Raw genomic sequence first — 19,554 nt, forward strand, 5'->3', positions numbered from 1 at the left:
TCATTGATACCATTCAACCCCATATTTGGTACAACGAAAAAGGGAGATCATAATCTCTAATAAAATACAGTAATATCTGAGCTATGCTCTAATTTCACTATGTATAACAGTTCAAAGTCCAGAAATTAGAATGAGCCTGTGAAATCATCAAATAGGTGTTTAAACACTATACTCTAAAGGTCATGAACTTTCTCCATAGGCTTGCCCCCAGGATCTCACTCTATTACTCTAGCCTTTTTACTGACACAGTTCTCATAGGATTTGTTACTTGGTTTCTAAACCTACAGCAAATTTTAGGCAGCAAAGGAAAATAAAACAAAGGTTCTTACAAGTGGGTTCTCAGCAGTGCCAAGAGAACCATCCAGCTAAGACTGGTCATGTGTCAAAGTACTCCCTTCCCTAAACATACACTTAAAATTTTATTTTTAAAGATTTTGTTTATTCATAAGAGATACACAGGGAGAGAGGCAGAGACACAGGCAGAGGGAGAGGCAGGCTCCCTGAGGGGAGCCTGATGTGAGACTCGATCCCAGGACCCCAGGATCACGCCCTGAGCTGAAGGGAGAAGTTCAACCACTGAGCCACCCAGGCGTCCCTTAAAATTTTTTTGGAGTCAGTATTCACTTAGGATCCTGAATTTTAATCTTTTAGTTGCTCCCACCAGTTGCTGCTATTTATAATCTGGCATGACAGGGATATGCTCACACTAGTTGAGCTTTACAGTATCAAGCCTTAGAAATAATACTTCCTTTTGGGAAGGAGATTAACTTTTTATAAGATCACATTTCTTTGAGAATCTGATTAAAAATACATTTATCTGCAAAACATTTTCATACGATCTCAAGGAGTTTACTGACCTTCTAAAGCCAGTCCATAAAATACTAGGCGACCACAGATTCAATTTAAGATTTTTTGCATTACATGCCAAAAATGCATGTTTTAACAAAATTTTCGGTTTTATCTTTATCAGAATGATCGCTAAAGATTTTTAAATGACGATGAACTCAGCGACACTATGAATGCAAATAAAAATGATGGCTAATGTAATACTAATGAATACATTTTAGGAGAAGAGAAATTTGGATATTAAATCTCTTATAAAGAAATGTGACAAAGACAAAAATGAAAAAGAAATATTCTGCAAATTCTTTATAAGACTGTCTACCTTAGCAAATCTTAGTGTAAGCAAATACATTTTTCACTGCTAAGTTGAAGATGTCAGCAGTTAAGGACAATTCCCAAGATTAAGTCTCAAAAGTGACCTTGTAACTACTAAGAATATAATTTTATAGTGGTTGAGAGCACCAGTGTGGGAAACATCTGGATTCTAAGGACAGTTTTGTCACTTACTAAGCTACATGGCCTTAAGCAACTACTTAACTTCTTTAAATCTCAGTTTCATCGTCTGTAAATAAAACAAAAAGATTCACAGAGTTGCTGTTATTATTAAATGAGACAATATACATTAAACTCTTAGCACAGTGACAAGCGGTCAACAAATGGAAGTTCTTAATTATTGTTCAATTTCAATTAACTCATTTTTTGTGCAGGGGTTTATAGTTTGCAAAGTGTTACTGGCACATATGATTTCTTACGATTCTCTGGATTAGGAACCTCATTTTTACAGTGGAAGAAACTGAAGACAAATGATACCCAAAGACAGTAACTAGTCAGAAAAGAAATTTGGGCTTAATTTGATTATACTAGGAACTAAAATGCAACATTCCTTTTCTCCCCCAAAGCTGAGAAGCTCTACCTTTTAAATTTTGTTTAATCTTCTTAAAAATCATAGTTAAATATACATAACATAAAATTTGCCACCTCAACCATTTTAAAGTGGCATTAAATATAGTCACATCATTGTGCAACCATCACCACCATCCATCCCCCAGAACTTTTTCTTCTTTCTGAAATTGAAACTCTATCAAACACAAATTTCTCATTCCCCCTTCCCCAAATCCTGAGGATTACTTTAGGTACCTCATATAAATGGAATCACACAGTACTTGTCCTCTGTCACTGGCTTATTTCACTTAGAATGTCTTCAAAATTTATCCATGTTGTAGCATGTGTCAGAACTTCCTTCTTCTCTAAGGTTGAATAATATTCAGCTGTATTACATTACACATTTGTTGTATCCATCTTTCTATTGATGGACATGTGGGTTGATCTTCCTATTTTTTAAATACGTTTTTCAAGTATTGTTAACACTATTGAGATTGGTTATCCAGTTTTAGATTATTCCTTCCTTTCCTTTTCTTTTACTCCATTTAAAAAAATGCAAGTAAGTAATTGATTTAATTTTGTACATTCACAGCAGTAAAATCAATTTTTTTGCGTGTGGCTATTTTTTGTAGGAGCACCACTGTGAATCAACACAAAAGAAAAACACCTGAAACTCAAATAAATTTAATTTGATTTGGTGGGCAAAGCAAACCATTAATTAAAATATATTAGATGTAAGATTATTTATAAATCACATAACTGGCTATTCTTGGAACCTTTAATAGAGATAATGGAAAGTTTCTATTGTTGGACATAAAAGTTTTCCAGTGTTGACCTGGGAAGGAGACAGCAGCGTTGCTTAAGTACCAGGAATCTGGGAAAACCTCAGTAGTTGACGCTCCTGGAAGGACTCGAGAGTACTAATACACTACCTAAAGTAACCCTAACCACTCCACTGGTTTAAGGATGCAACCTGCATAGACACAGTTCCTCTACTCTGCGTTCTATAGATAGCGTTGAGGGGAGATTAACCACAAGGTTCCGCACACAGTTCTCAGAAACAGCTAAACCACAAAGGAAGGGAAGGACAACAACTCTAGAGACTTCAAAAACAGCGACGATTTAAAGATGCGTTGAATCTTGCACTTCCGTGAATGAAGGTGTGCAGGCGGACTTGCACTACTATAGGGGGAGACTAAAAGAATAGCCAAACTACTGAAATCCAGATTACAGCCAGCAGGAGCGAAGAATGGACAGCCTTCCTTTGTTAACGGCTTGCAACAGAAACCTATAGTCACCGCAAACTTACTCGAAACAACAAAAACCCCAAACAACACAGATCACTAGCAGGACCCGCAAGGGAGTCCAAACGTTTCCGGGCGCCGTTTCAGAAGCTACAGACCGCCCTGCACCCCTAGAGTCTCCTGTTCAGCTGTCACTCGGTCCCCACAGACAACTTCCCAGGGACGAATGCACTTTGTGCTTCCCTCAAGGTTTACCAGAAATTCTCGCAAAGGGTTCTCCAATCCGCCCAGCCCCCGGGGACACGATCTGCCTCCAAGAATTACCCCACACCTCCACCCCACTGTACCCCTGGACACCTCGAAACCTCCAAGCACGCAGGGTGCGATTTCGCTCTCGCTCTCTTGCTCCCCATGATGTTGGGGAAAGCGGCTGCTGAAACGCAAACTTTCCCAGCTTTCGAAGGGCGGGAGGGCGCGCGGCGCACTCACAGCTGGTTGATGGCGTTCTGCGAGATGACCGCGTTGGCGGAGAAGTAAGGGATCATGTCGGGGCCACCGAGGCTGCAGGTGCAGGCGGGGGACGCCTTCCTCTCGTGGGCCAACGTGCTCAGGGTCATGGGGCCAGCTCAAGGAGCACAGCTCCGCATCTTGGCGCCCGCCCGGTTCGGGCACGAGGCGGTCGCGTGGGGCTCCGTCGGGCCAGAGGCGCGGGCAGCCCGAGCTCCCCGCGTCCAAACTGGGCCCGCCGGGTTGTGCGGAGGCCGTCGCCGCAGCCCTAGGGCTCGGCTGTGAAGTCCCGGCGGCTGGGCGCCACCACCAGCCCGCCCCAACCCGCGTCCGGGGCGGGGCGCTGCGGCGGGGCGGGCCCAGAGGGCGGAGAGAGTCCGAGGAGCCAAGAGGGTCCGCCCTTTGGGCGCTCCGCCCCTGAGCTCGTGGCACCTACCGTTGCGGGCATCTCCGAGTGCCGGGAAGGTTCCGCACCCAGATGCCGCGGCTCGCGTTAAGGAGTGAAGCGAGCCTGGGGTAGGCAAGAAAGGTTAGCGTTTCTTGGGAATGTTTCCATAGCAAGATCCTGCTTCGTGAACGACTCTACACATTGAACTCGAAACCCCATTTTTTCAAATGTTCTTAAAACTTTGAAAGGCAGTTCATTCACAAATGCAACGAAGACTTATCAGTGGGTTTCTATGTACTAAGGGCTAGGGAAACTCAGAGGCTGTTTGTGTGTGTGTGTTGGCGTTTTCTTTTGGGGGTGGGGGGCAGAGGGAGAAAGAGAGAGAAATCCAAACAGGCTCCACCCAGCGGGGGCAGGGGATGCAGGGCTCATCTCAAGACCCTGAGATCCTGACGTGAGCTGAAATCAAGAGTCAGAGGCTTAATCCAATGAACCACTCAGGCACACTTGGATTTTTTTTTTTTTTTTTAAAGCAAAACAGCTTAAGTTGTGATGGGGAAAAACTCCTATCTACATTTTCCATACCATCTGCTAACCCTTGTAAATAAATGTATAAAGGGCTTTCCAAATGATTCTCCAAACCAAGGATTCACAGCCTTAGCTGTACATATGAATCACCTGTGGGTTTTTAAAAAATGTTTATTTTTATTTATTTATGATAGACATAGAAAGAGAGAGGCAGAGACACAGGCAGAGAGAGAAGCAGGCGCCATGCCCGGAGCCTGACGCGGGACCCGATCCCGGAACCCGATCCCGGGACTCCAGGATCGCACCCTGGGCCAAAGGCAGGCGCGAAACCGCTGAGCCACCCAGGGATCCCCCACCTGTGCGGGTTTTAAACACCCCAATGCCCGGCTGCACTCTAGACCTATCAAATAAGAATCTCTTGAGGGTGGGATCTTAGACATCAGTATTTTCCAAGGCTCCCCGGATGACTGCAATGTACAGCCATGGTTGATAACTATGTGCCAAATGATCTAGGAGATGAAGACAGGCTAGAGAGTATATCCTCTCCTTACAGAGGTAGAAATAAATATTCAGGATCTAGCCAGATGACCTCATTTGTAAGTGACATCACCAGTTATATGACTTCTGATGTAGGTGAGGCTTTTTCTACCAAACCCTATATACCCTGATTTCTTCATGAGTTTAAACCTTTATCATGTTCCTAACAACTCACTAAGCAATGCCTTTTACCTGACCAGGAACTAGCTCTTCATAAGATGAAAATTTCTCTTCTCTCTCTCTCTCCTGTATGCTATATAGTGGTTTACAAAAGGGGTTGACCTGGTACAGGCACTCAGTAAAGGTTCCCTCATCTCTTGCCCTTCCAGTCTCATCAGAACAAATATTTCCAAGCATGAGCATGTTAGGCTTTTCTGAATACCTGACTAAATTATGTATCAATAAAATTGTCTTTGGACCTAGAGCCAGAAATTAATAACTTTAAAAAATGACTTCACTATCCAAGACAAAAGAAACAAAAATGAGAAACAAGTCACTTTAAGACTCAACATATGCTAGAATTAAGAAGAAACAAGTTTTTGTTTTATATGATTTTTCAGATCTTTTTTCCTATTAGGAAGTTTGGTGATTTTCTAAATACTAGTAATGAAATAATCAATCTAAATTATATATTTTATGCCTAAAACCAGAAACTCTTTTGTTAGTTTATCCTTCCATAAAACTTAAAGTTGTTGCCAAGGCACTAGGGATTTGAAATATTGCAAACGCATCCTGGAAATAGGGATCAAATTTCCTTCAGATCTGGTAAAAGAGGGATCCCTGGGTGGCGCAGCGGTTTAGCGCCTGCCATTGGCCCAGGGCGCGATCCTGGAGACCCGGGATCAAATCCCACGTCGGGCTCCTGGTGCATGGAGCCTGCTTCTCTCTCTGCCTGTGTCTCTGCCTCTCTCGCTCTCTCTGTGACTATCACAAATAAATAAAAAATTAAAAAAAAAAAAAAGATCTGGTAAAAGAACCAGTTGGCAAGTGAAGAGTTAATGAAAGGTCTGGAGTCCAGTGCATCATCATCTTCATCCATCTCTAGTAAGGAAAATGTTTGAAAGATTTATACAGGCTGTGTCAGCAGGCACCCAAATGGCAGTGTAAGAAGAAATCTGCTGATACACCCCAAAATAAATTGCTTTAAATATCTGGCAAACTTGCCAGTTTGTAACTTCTTCCAGGCTGTAATTTATTACAGCCTCCCGGCAGTGATCAAAAAAAGTCAGCAAGCTGTTTAGAAGAGCACTGTTAAGGTGAGTCCATTCCTTTCATGACAGCAGAGATGGTATTTTATCGAAGTCAGTACTCAATGATGCAGCTTATGAAAGATGATGGAATGGTAATCATCTATATCTATTTGAAAAAGAAGTCAGCAGGAAATGTATCTTATTCAATTCATACTTAATATCTCTGACATGTAAAAAACGCTAAAGATAAGGATTTCATACATATGTATATTTGTCTTTTATAGATAGGTTCCTATTGTGACACCCCAGAAGTGCATAGTCCTTTGTTTCCCCTCAAAAGACCTCTGCCAGTGTGTGGTTCAGTGGAGTCTATTTTAACACCCCCATCCAGGCCTTTTCAAAAGCTTTCAAAGTTAAATTCTCACTTTGAACTGTAAGATTGGAAATTGGGAAAGTGCTAGAACGTGCTTCATAGTTTTTTTTTTTTTTTTTTTTAAGAAAAAAACGAAATCATCTTTGCAAACTGGGGTTCCTTTAAGGGAATAATTCTTTCTGCTACTGTCTTAAAAAGTTGAACAAATTCCCTTTCTTTTCCCAATCTGCAGAGTGTCAAAATGTCAATCAATTTGGTTTCAGCTCAATTTAATCCTTTACTCTGGACTGTCAGGAAACAAGGCTCTAGGGAGCAAGCTCTCTGTACCCAACCATCTAGGAATTCAAAACTGATTCCAAAGTAGACTGAGCAACATGAAATAAACTAAGCTACTTTTCTACTTCACATGAAGTCAGAAGAGGCTTTAAAAAAATCTGCACAAACGCCCTGGAGAAAAAATGCTGCATTTCTTCATTCTCTTGCTTGAGTTAGAAGATTTAAAATAAATTTTGTCTTGTCATTTGCTGACCATTTCAAGGCTCAGAAATATGAATATTCTAAAATGTTATTTTGGCTTTTGACAGCATTAGCAATAGCCAAATTAAATTTTTATAGAATTATATGCTAAAAGCATTAAAATTTTATTTTCTATTTTTTTTTTATATCATGGTTTTTTTTTTTTTAATTATTTATTTATTCATGAGAGACACAGAGAGATGGAGGCAGAGACATAGGCAGAGGGAGAAGCAGGCTCTATGCAGGGAGCCTGATATGGGACTTGATCCCAGGACTCCAGGATCACACCCTGGGCCGAAGGCAGGCGCTAAACCACTGAGTCACCCAAGGATCCCCCAAAATTTATTTTTAACAAATTTTTAAATTGGAGTTCCATTTGCCACCATATAGCATAACACCCAGTGCTCATCCTGTCAAGTGTAAATTTTTTTTTTTTTTTTAAATAATAGATGTCCCTTGTATCCGTAAGGTACTTCTTGTTACTATGTCTTCCTGTGCTCTCTGTAAGGTATAAACACTGACTTACTTGCTGACCAGGACAGACACAAAAGTGGCTTTAAATGTGAGTGAAGGATGTGGCATGCTTTTGCTGCTGTAACAAAATTTCAACCTGGGTGGATCACTTGAATGGAAGGTAGCTAATGAGCTAAAAAAGTGATAGTGTTCAAGTGCCAAAAGCAGTAGACTAGAAACCAGAGGACCTAAGCTCTAGTTCTAACATGGCCACTTAATAAACTAAGATTTTGGCTAAGTCATTTATTTTCATCTGTAAAATAGGATAATAAAACTCTAAGGAAAGGTCTCCAAATCTTTTTGTTAGAGTTGGGAACCTTAGGAAAGGAATTTCATTCAGCCTAGAAATCTTGAAAAATGCATTTAATCCACTTAAGATAAATAGTCATCTAGTTCAAAGCAATAGAGCCTAGCACTTAAAAATCCTAACCTTAGTTTATACAGAAAATGGAGTATTACTTAGCTATAAAAAAGAATGAAATCTTGCCATTCGCAACAACATGGATTGGCCTAGAGAGCATAATGCTGAGTAAAGCCAGTCAGTCTGAGAGATAAATATCGTATGGTTTCATTCATATGTGGAATTTAGTGCTTGCTTTGGCAGCATATATACTAAAATTGGAATAATCATTCACATGTGGAATTTAAGAAACAAAACAAATGAACAAAGAGAAAAGAGACAAAATACTAGACATTTCAATATAGAGAACTGGTGGTTGCCAGAAGGGAGGTAGGGAATGGGTAAAAAAGATAGAAAGGATTAACAGTACACTTAATGAACACTGAGAAATGTAGAGAATTGTTAAATCATTATATTGTACACCTGAAACTAATATAAAGCTGTGTGTTAATTATATTTGAAAGAAAAATCATAATCTTGCAATTATTAGGCAGGATTTGAATCCTAATGTCACCATTAGCTGTGAACTTTGGATTGTTACTTAATCTCTGGCTCAGTATTGGTATCTAATTTATGAAGTTACTGTGAGGATTAAGTTAAGAGACAAAGTTACTTGAAAGAGTGTACAGCATAAAAATCTACACTTTGGACTTAATGGCTCTGTAAATTTAAAAGAGTTAAAAGAAAGGTTGGGGAGCTTGCTCTTCACAAATACAATTAGTGAGTCAGTCTCCAAAGAAGAATCTTAGAGTGCATGGTTGTAATAAATCTACTTATTTATTTTTAAGGTTTTATTTTTTATATATATTGTTAAAGTTTTTATTTATCTATTCATGAGACACACACACACACACAGAGAAAGAGAGAAAGAGAGAGAGAGAGAGAGAGAGAGGCAGAGGGAGAAACAGGCTCCATGCAGGGTGCAGGACGCGGGACTGGATCCTGGTCTCCAGGATCACGCCCTGGGCTGTAGGCGGCGCTAAACTACTGAGCCACCCAGGGATCCCCAAGATTTTATTTTTTAAGTAATCTCTATACCCAGTGTGGTTCTTGAACTCACAACCCCAAGATCAAGAGTCATGTGCTCCACTGGCTGAGCCAGTCAGGAGCCCCTAAATCTTTTAATTTTAAATTCTTTTGCTTTTCTAACTCCTCTTCATCATATTTTTTGGCTGTCTTTCTGACGTAAAAACTCTTAATAGGGAAAAAAAACCTATGTGCCTTTCTTTAGGTCATTAAGAAAGCTGAGTGTGTATGTGTTTGTGTGTATGTTGGGGGTGAGCAGGGAGACTCTAAAGTCTGTCTGGCATCTTTGAGGTAAAGTTGACTGTACATTTTAATTTATTCGTTGAAGAAGTTAAGATGTTGACTAGAAATAATTCTCTATATTCTTTTCCACTAGTCTGAAAAATAACTAAAGCAGACAACATTAAAATGTCAATGAATCTGATATCAGAAGTTCTAGATTCTAGTTACTTTAATCATGGGCAAACTTTTCTCTGTTCCAGCCTCAATTTCTTTAATCCTAAAGTGGGGATGGTAATGTTTTACCTCACAGTTTTATAGAAGTGCTTTGTGAACAAGACGCATGAAATTCTCATAATTACCATTCATAAATTGGTCAATCAACTTCTAGTAACAGAAAGCTAGTTGTATTTCTTTGTATTTTGGGTGAGAAGTTGATGAATGAATGAAAATTAAAATACATACAAATATCCCCAATGTATCACCCCATTTCATTCAGGAAGTCTTCATTATTATTGTTTGCCAGGTAGTTAATCACATTAACTTAATATTGCATTTGATAGTAAGATCTGCAGTGTTTACTGGATTTTTATATTTACAGCCTTTATTTTTTACTTTTAAAATATTTTATTTATTTATTTGAGAGAGAGACAGCAAGAGATCATAAGCAAGGGGAGCAGCAGAGGGAGAGGGAGCCCCACGTGAGGCTTGATCCCAGGACCTTAGCCGACTGAGCTACTCAGGTGCCCCTGTATTTACAAGTTTTAAAATAACAGTATTAACTTATATAACTTTATTTTAAAAATACCTAGTCATAAGAAAATATGATTATATCTGTCAGAAGGCCTGTTTGTATTTTTGTTTTCTCCAAGGGCATGATCTACAGAAATAAATAGTAAATTAATCCCCTGAGTGTCAAAAGGGAGAAAACCAACACTTTAAAGAGTTATAAAACAAAAAGCCTGTTACCTGGAGTAGCACAACATTCTGTCTCCTGTTAATCTCTAAAATGCTAGGATAAAACTCTCAAGATAAAACACCCAAGTTCATACAATACAATAAACCAAACTCTGTAAAAAAAAAAAAAAAAAAAAAAAAGGCTCTTAAAAGCAATCGTTTTGCAATCACCATGTGGCTAATAGTATTATTTAAAAGAGCATCAGACAATAGTTTTAAACACTGGATAGAACAATGTCACTGAACCCTTCTAGTCCTTTCCATGGAACTTTCCACCATAAGAGCATGGGGAATACTGAAAAGATCTGCGTATCAACTCCATGAGAGGCAATCTCTAAGGCATTCATCTGCCATAGTCTTAACCACCATATGCTCCAGTAGGAAGAGATGCTGAAATGCTGCTTTCTTCAGGTTACAAAAGCCCCACATGCTATTGTTTAGTAAAAATAATAGGCATTTTTATAGATCACTTTTCACATCCAATACACCTTATAAACCATTTAACCATTTAATCCCTATTCTGTCTCTTTAAACATTTTATTATTTAAACATTTTTTAGTTAAGATTTTATTTTTTTAGGGGATCCCTGGGTGGCGCAGCGGTTTGGCGCCTGCCTTTGGCCCAGGGCGCGATCCTGGAGACCCGGGATCGAATCCCACATCAGGCTCCCAGTGCATGGAGCCTGCTTCTCCCTCTGCCTGTGTCTCTGCCTCTCTCTCTCTCTCTCTGTGACTATCATAAATAAAAAAAAAAAAATTAAAAAAAAAAATTAAAAAAATAAAAGTAACATGCTGAGTGATTGAAACTTTTTTTTTCAATATTCAGAAAAGTAAAATAAAAGTCACTCTTCTTATCCCCATCATCCTACTCCCTGGGATGATTGTTAATATTTCTAGAAATTTTCCTTGCATATGTAAATATATTGTAGCTGCCCTTTAAGAAACATACATGCACCTAAGCATAGTATTATATTATATACATCATACATATTATTCTGCTTCTTGTTTTTCCCTTCACTTACCACTGTATCTTAGACATTTTTCTATATTTATTTTTTTAAAGATTTTATTTATTTATGAGAGACACAGAGAGAGAGAGAGAGAGAGAGACAGAAACACAGGCAGAGGGAGAAGCAGGCTCCATGCAGGGAACCTGACATGGGATTGGATCCCGGGTCTCCAGGATCAGGCCCTGGGCTGAAGGTGGCGCTAAACCGCTGAGCCACCCAAGGCTGCCATATAGATGTATTTATTTTTAAAGATTTAATTCATTCATTCATTCATTCATTCATTCATTCATTCATTCATTCATTCATGAGAGACACACACACACAGAGAGAGAGAGGCAGAGACACAGGCAGAGGGAGAAGCAGGCTCCACGTAGGGAGCCTGATGTGGGACTCGATCCTGGGACTCCAGGATCATGCCCTGGGCCAAAGGTGGCCCTAAACCGCTGAGCTACCCGGGCTGCCCTGCCCTATATTTATTTAGATTTGCCTCACATTCTTTTAAAGGAATGCATAGTGTTCTATTTTACAATTAAATATTCTTTATTTAAACAGTCCTCTACTGATAGACATTTAAGCTGTTTACAGTCTTTACCATTATATACAATATCATTATGAATATGCTTTCATGTGGTCTTTATGCATACATGTGAATATTTATACCTAGAGGCAGAATTGGCAGTTAGTTAAAATATTTTGAACATCTTAGGAATTGTTAGATATGATCAAATTGCCCTGCTGAAAGGTTTAGTTTTTTTTTTTTTTTCCCCATGGAATCCTAGTGCTTCCTATGCTGTGATCTATTAAATTAACTCAGCGCCCAAGATCCTCTTCTACATCCCATCTTTTACATACTACATTAAAATATATATATATATGTGTGTGTGTGTGTGTGTGTGTGTGTATGTGACACAGGCTTATAGAGAGAAACTAGAAAAACAGACTATAAACAAAAATTAAAAACTATTATTATGGATATTGATTTCAAAGAATTAATTAGACTATAACAAAATATATATAATATATATATTTTAAAGATTTTATTTCTTTATTTATGAGAGACACACACAGAGAGAGGCAGAGACATAGGCAGAGGGAGAAGCAGGATCCATGCAGGAAGCCTGATGTGGGACTCGATCCCGGGACTCCAGGATCATGCCCTGAGCCAAAGGCAGATGCTTAACTGCTGAGCCACCCAGGCGACCCAAATATATGAAATATTAAACTACTTTGAAGATAATATGATTTTAAATTAAGAAGTAATTTTGGGGGATCCCTGGGTGGCGCAGCGGTTTGGCGCCTGCCTTTGGCCCAGGGCGTGATCCTGGAGACCCGGGATTGAATCCCACGTCGGGCTCCCTGCGTGGAGCCTGCTTCTCCCTCTGCCTGTGTCTCTGCCTCTCTCTCTCTCTGTGTGACTATCATGAATAAATAAATAAAATCTTAAAAAAAAAAAAAGAAGTAATTTTGGGATCTTGTTTGATGCTAATGCTGTATACTATAGTAAATGAGCCAAATGTGGCTTTCAATGTCTTGGAATGGGGTGTGAGACAAGAGATAGAAGAATAGAAAGTTAATTTGAGAATAACAAAAAAAAAAAAAAAATGGAGGCTAGAGGAGCTGAGAGGTTCTTAAAAATAAAAACAATAGCTGACATTTGTTGAGCTGACATTTACTGTGCACCAGATACTCTATTAAGAGTTTACGTGCAGGGGAGGGAGAGTTTGAATAACTTGTTTAAGGTTATACACCAGTATTTCAACCCCTGCCAGTAATTCTGGCTCCAGAACATGTTTCCTTAACAGTATTCTACACTGTCTCCATGATGATGGAGGTTCACTATGGAACAAGTATGAAAAATTCTATTGCCAACAGGAGGAACTCCTGAAGATGTTACTTACCTTATTGCACTGGGTATTTTCTCTTCAATTTGATCCTAGCTATGCCTAACAGGTTCCTGACAGTAATAGCGACCTAACCCAGTACTATATATAGCAGTTAAGACTTCTGGCTGTTGTATACCATCCCCTTGCTACCAAATCCCTTAGAACTCTGAATTTCAAGCTAATATTCATCACAAGACATTTTCCAAGGCATTTATATCTATAGTTTTTTGTTTGTTTCCTAGTTTCTTTATACAGCATCCTATGTGAAGGAAGCATTTAATGTATTTGTGGATAATGGTGGCATCATCATCTTATTTGATGTTTGAAATAAACCTACTAGCTAGGCAGGTATTATCATTCCTTGTGACAGTTAAAGAAAAAGATGAACAGACTAATACCTAGGTGATAAGAAGCCTAGACTCTAGGTGCAGATGTGTCTAATTTATCCTATATACTGTTGATAGACTGACTGAATTCAGTTGGACTGAATACCTGTATGCCAGGCACTTTCTAAGATACTATCAAAATGACTAAGAATTAAATACTTTTATAATAATTCTTCACTCAGAATCCCCAAGCAGTTCCTTATTCCCTTTCAGAACAAGTTGAAACTTTCCCTTCTGGTCTTCAGGTCCTCCATAATTTAAATCCTACAATAATCCATTCTGTATGGCATATTACCCTCAATTCCATTCCTTCTCCAACACAGTCAATGTAACTTTTTTTTTTACCCATTCTCCCAAAACAAATCTTTGCTATAATTAGGAAGGTCTTATCCTGTCCTTCTGTATCTGAGTCTCATTCTCCTCTCTGTCTGTCCTTCTGTATCTGAGTCTCATTCTCCTCTCTGTTCAAGTTGTCCCCCTTCTGAGACCACGTTTATCCAGACTTTCAAGTATCCATGAAACAACATATTTTTGAAGGCCTAGTTTTCTCAGTTCTTTCAATAATTAGAAACTCTATAGTGTTTTCATATTCATCCTCACTTGATTCTCATTATACTCCTGTGTATAGGTAAACAGAGCTACCTGGGATTATCAGATTCATTTTCAGATGAGGAAACTGAGGCTTAGAAATTAAGGGTCCTGCCCAAGTTTACACAGCAAGTGTCAGAGCTAGGATTTGAACTCAGGTCTTCTGATTAAACCCAATGATCAATTCCTTATTTGTAGTATGCTATGACTTTTTCTAATTCCTTTAGAATTTATAATCTATATTATAATTCAAAGTTTTGCTATTTTATGCTGTATAACTGTCTCTCAATGGGAGCAAATCAGACACAGTAACTCTCTTTTGTGGACTTCACAGAGCCCAGCACAGTGCTAGGAAGTCTAAAGCATTAAATATATTCTGATTGGTTGGTTGATCCCTTATACTGCACCTCACTATAGTTTTCTTAGGACTCTAGATAAATATTTCCTGAAGGAATCAATACATTAGTTATCTCCCTCACAGTTGGTAACGGAGCGGCCCCTAAGACTCCTTTTCACAGCCTCATCTTTCTCCTGCTCTCTCTTTTCTGATAGATATATGCCTCCTTCACACAGAGAATCTAGTAGAAGGCCTGGAACACAACCCAGCTAGGTATGGGCTTTATTTTTATTTTCAAGCCTGTCCTAGACTTTCAGGAGCCAAAAGTACAAATCACAGCAGGATTGATTCAGCCCTTTCACAAGCAATTTAGTACTACGCAGTTTGTTTAGAGTGGTCAAGTTTCTAGGCCCTGGCTGAGCAGCATCATTATCTCTTCAAGCTTTCATGTATCAGCTTCCCAGACCATATTTCACTTTCCATGTCCTTCTTTTCTAAAATCAGGTGAACATACAAAATTATATACTTACACAATTATACACTTTTCAACAACCATGTCAAATATCTTCAAGGAATTTGAGTATGCTACAGGAAGTTTTTCTTTTTGGGTTAGGCAAAACCAAGAAGTATGCAAAAGTTAATACTCCTCAATCCTTGGTAGAAAGGATATTTTGTACTTTAGCAAGTGCATCAACAGAGCAAAGATATGGTGTTGTCAGATTCTATTTAATCCACCTCAGCTGGAAGGCCAACTGGACAATGAATCTTAAGTGAAGTGAAAAATACTTTCAAGGGAAAAGAAAACTAAGTAGCAAATATTTTAATTTTTAATTGTGAAATATTTTAAACATATGTCAAAGAATAGAGAGGATAACAGTCAGATACTCAATAAACAGTACTATCACATTCTTTTTACTCTCCAATTTTAAGAAATAAAGTATCACAACTGAAGCCCTCTGTGAACTTCTCTATGATCCCTTTCCTGCCTGTCTGTACAAATAGCTACTCTTCCTGAATTTGCTGTTCATCTTTCCATTCATGTTTTTATATTATGCATATGGCTTATTTTTAATGTAAAATTCACTTAGAAAGTTGTAGCTTGTAAAGCCTTGAACTTTAAAAAAATTTCTTATATGTTACTACATCAAAATACATATAAAAGAATAAATAAAACATGTTTCCTGCTTAAAACTTCTAGGCCAGGGTGGATAGGTTAAGTAGATATGTGATAAAGTCAACAGAGTAAAATGCTAATTGTGAATCCAGAAAGGGTGGTTATTTGGGTGTTTACTGTACAGTTCTTTCAATTGTCTGCCTGTTTACTTTTTTAAATAATAAAACATTGGAAAGATAAAACATGGGCGCCTGGGTGGTGCAGTGGGTTAAGCCTCTGACTCTTGTTTTCAGCTCAGGCCGTGATCTCAGGGTCCTGAGATTGAGCCCAGTGTGGGGTTCTACTCAGCACAGAGTCTGCTTGAGATTCCCTTTCCCTCTCCCTGCTTGCATTCTCCTGTCTCTTACTCTCTCTTAAAAAAATGAATAAATAAATCTTAAAAAAAAATAAAACAAAAACCTCTATTTCATATTTTGTCTAAATATCTCTGAGGAATAGTATTAACTGGTTTTGGATACTCAAGAACCTGGTACACTTACAGAAAACAATAATTAGGCCTGATAGTCTAACTACTATTTAGGTTCTTACTATATGGTATCTAACAAATAAAATGAGAAAAAAAACCCAGACCCTTTAAGATTTATCTTCACATAGTCACTTATAAAGCAGTTATTTCAGCTTTGACTTTTCCATCCTTTTCTAGGGAGTTAATGAAATGATTTGAAATGATTTTATAATCCCCTTCTCACCAGCTCTGGGCTTAAACCCAGAGCTGGAAAACTATTTATGGTTGATAAGCATCACTAATAAAATGAGTATATTACATAATTAGAAGACAATACTTTAAAAAAATTTTAAAGATTTTATTTGAGAGAGAGAGAGGGAGGGAGCAGGAGGAGGAAGAAGGAGAAGCAGACTCTCCACTGAGCATGAGCCTGATGTAATACAGGACTCAATCCCAGGACCCTGAGATTATGACCTGAGCTGAGGTCAGCTGCTTAACAAACTGAGCCACCCAGGCACCTGTAAAACTTTTAAAAATGTTTCACCATGATAAAATATTTATGTAACAGTACTTTGCCTATTTTGAAGTATTTTTATATTTCTGTATTATTTATGCCTCATAATAAGCATGCTAAATTTTTTTTAAGGAAGAGGAAACTGAGTCTCAAAGAATGAAGGTCATGCAACCAATACAAACATACATCTCCTAACTCCAATACCAGTGTACTTTCCATATAACTGAAAATAATGGAATATAAATCTTTTGGTTTTAGTGTTTTAAAATGACTACATTACCAGTAATTACATTATTTATTATTTGTTTGTAAGGTACTTCATGTTAAGTGGTCTAATTTAATAGTAATTACTCCTTGAGCTTGATGTTTTCATAATTTTATAGGTAAAATAACAGAATAAACTCTAATGTGGACTGTTTCAGTTGCAGAATATTGCCTTTCAAAATGAAGATCTTTAAGGAAAAGGATTGTGTTAAGTTAAAAATAGCAATTCAATTTTGGGAAATAAGAGATGTTACTGCCTAAACCCAATTCTTTTAAAAGACTTTATTTATTTATTCATGAGAGAGAGAGAGAGGCAGAGACACAGGCAGAAGGAGAAGCAGGTTCCATGCAGGAAGCCCAATGTGGGACTCGATCCCAGGACTCCAGGATCACGCCCTGAGCCAAAGGGAGATGCTCAACTGCTGAGCCACCCAGGCATCCTCTAAACCCAATTTCTAACAACAAAAAAATTTTTTAAAAGATTTTATTTATTTGAGAGAGACCATGAGAGAGAGCATGAGCAGGGGGAGGGGCAGAGGGAGAGGGAGAAGCAGGCTCCCTGCTCGGCAGGACCCTGGGATCATGATTTGAGCTGAAGGCAGATGCTTAGCTGACTAAGTCAGCTAGGTGCCCCTCTAACAAAATTTTTAATGAAAAATTACTTGTTAAAATTAAATTAAAAAATATGTCAAAGCTGATTTTTTTAAACTGAGCAAACAGGAAGATATAAGTAGCTGTTAAAAATAAAGCCCTTAGTGAAATTTATTGATTGCTGAGAACCACTTATAATTATAGTGCTTTTTATGTCATAGAAAATAAATTGGGGTTTTGAATGAGAGCCTGGTGACAGATTTAGCTAACACTGAATGAATTACAATTAAAGAAAGTTATTTTCTTCTTATATTATTACAGGAGCAATTTATTCTAGATATTACTGGAACAGAGGTGGATGATTAAACAGTCAGTTAAACTGTAACAAAAACATAGCTGCCCAACTCTCCATTCTGAAACTCTTTATAGTTGAATGCAATTGAAAGTGGCACCTAAATATACATTTAAAATATAACTCGTAAGAAGAAATCCCATCAATAAAAGAAAAAAAAAAGCACATAAACACCCACCTTTGTGAGCTGTTAAGTTTCATTTTCTTTGTAAAATGCAATCTCTGCTTAAAGACATTTTAATTCTCCACAGCACTCCCATCTCCAAAGGTCCAGACTGATACTGGACTATATTGGGTGATACTACTTAAATGACAGATGTGTTCTACCAAACATTAAGTTCACATTTCTCAGAGCTCAAAGTTTGTGCTGTATTCCAATAAACATAAAACATGTTTTGCCCAAGAACCCTTTCTTAAAAATTTTCAGAAGAATGATAGCTTGAGTCTGTCAAACTAAAGCATTAACTACAGAATTGCTGCTTACATTTTTACATGGACATAAGGGTAAGCACTGAAATGTAAGTGAAATGTAAGTGCTAATCTCTAGAGAAAAACTCTATAATAAAAACAGAACACTGGGAGATAGAATATTACATTTCTTATACTGAATCTTTACAACAGGGCTTTCAATGTCCCTTCAAATATTAATTCATAATATTGAATATTTGGACATATACAATAATGACTGTTCATATTTTACCAATAGATAAACAGAGGCACACCAAAATATTAATACCAACTCTGCCAGGCACCATATTAATGCTAGGTATTCAAAGAAGTATGAGAATATATAATTATATACTAAATAGTTCACAACAAAGCAGGGCAGACAGAGGAGATATATGAAAAACTGGCCCTCAATTCACCTAACTATCCAGTGTTCTCCCTGAATGGTGTGCTCTTTACTGGTCTGCATTTGAACAGTTTATTCCTCCCCTCCACTCATCACCACCCAAAGCTGATTAATGCTTTAAGACCCCTTTTATCAAGGTTATAATGGTTCTTAGTAATAGTGAATAACATTTGCTGAACATTTACTATATGCTAAGCATTATGACAAATTATATAAGTGAATTATACCTCATTTCATCATCATAGCAATCTGTGAGAATTGCTAACCAGCTCCTACTTTTCAAGGACTTGAGGGGGATGCCTGGATGGCTCTGTGGTTGAGCATCTGCCTTTGGCTCAGGGCGTGATCCTGGGTCCAGGGATTGGGTCCCGCTTTGGGCTCCCTGCGAGGAGCCCACTTCTCTCTCCATGTCTCTGCCTCTCTCTGTGTGACTCTCATGAATATATATATTTTAAAAAATAAATAAAGGACTCGAGGGACTTACAGTCTCCATTCTCTCTATAAATCATACTGTCATAGTAGCAGAGATTGTGTCTGCCTAACAGCCCACTCTGCTCTAGTAATGCCCATTCACTTCTACTTTTGCCAGTAGTTGAGTGCTTATCAAGAATCTGTGTTGGGATCCCTGGGTGGCGCAGCGGTTTAGCGCCTGCCTTTGGCCCAGGGCGTGATCCTGGAGACCCGGGATCGAATCCCACGTCGGGCTCCCGGTGCATGGAGCCTGCTTCTCCCTCTGCCTGTGTCTCTGCCTCTCTCTCTCTCTCTCTCTCTCTCCCTTTCTCTCTGTGTGACTATCATAAATAAATACAATAAAATAAAAATAAAATAAAATAAATACTTAAAAAAATTTTTTTAAAATTTATTTATGATAGTCACACAGAGAGAGGGAGAGAGGCAGAGACATAGGCAGAGGGAGAAGCAGGCTCCATGCACCGGGAGCCTGACGTGGGATTTGATCCTGGGTCTCCAGGATCACGCCCTGGGCCAAAGGCAGGTGCTAAACCGCTGCGCCACCCAGGGATCCCCCCCCAAAAA

General features: G+C 38.5%; 1 protein-coding gene across 5 annotated transcripts in view; it reads right to left on the reverse strand.

Annotated features, from left to right (window-relative positions):
* SSH2 (slingshot protein phosphatase 2) overlaps positions 1-19,554 on the reverse strand; it is a 238,609-nt gene that overhangs the window by 100,496 nt on the left and 118,559 nt on the right. Inside the window, exon 1 of one of the 5 annotated variants that reach the window (XM_038548402.1) lies at positions 3,459-3,773. The exons of the other annotated variants lie outside the window; for them this stretch is intronic. Within the exon in view, the coding sequence (XP_038404330.1) occupies positions 3,459-3,586 (128 nt within the window). The 5' untranslated portion in view covers positions 3,587-3,773. Of the gene's footprint in view, positions 1-3,458; positions 3,774-19,554 lie in introns of those variants that run through there. 5 annotated transcript variants of the gene reach the window in all.

This window comes from Canis lupus, chromosome 9 (genome assembly GCF_011100685.1).
Source record: "Canis lupus familiaris isolate Mischka breed German Shepherd chromosome 9, alternate assembly UU_Cfam_GSD_1.0, whole genome shotgun sequence".
Lineage (NCBI taxonomy): Eukaryota > Metazoa > Chordata > Mammalia > Carnivora > Canidae > Canis > Canis lupus.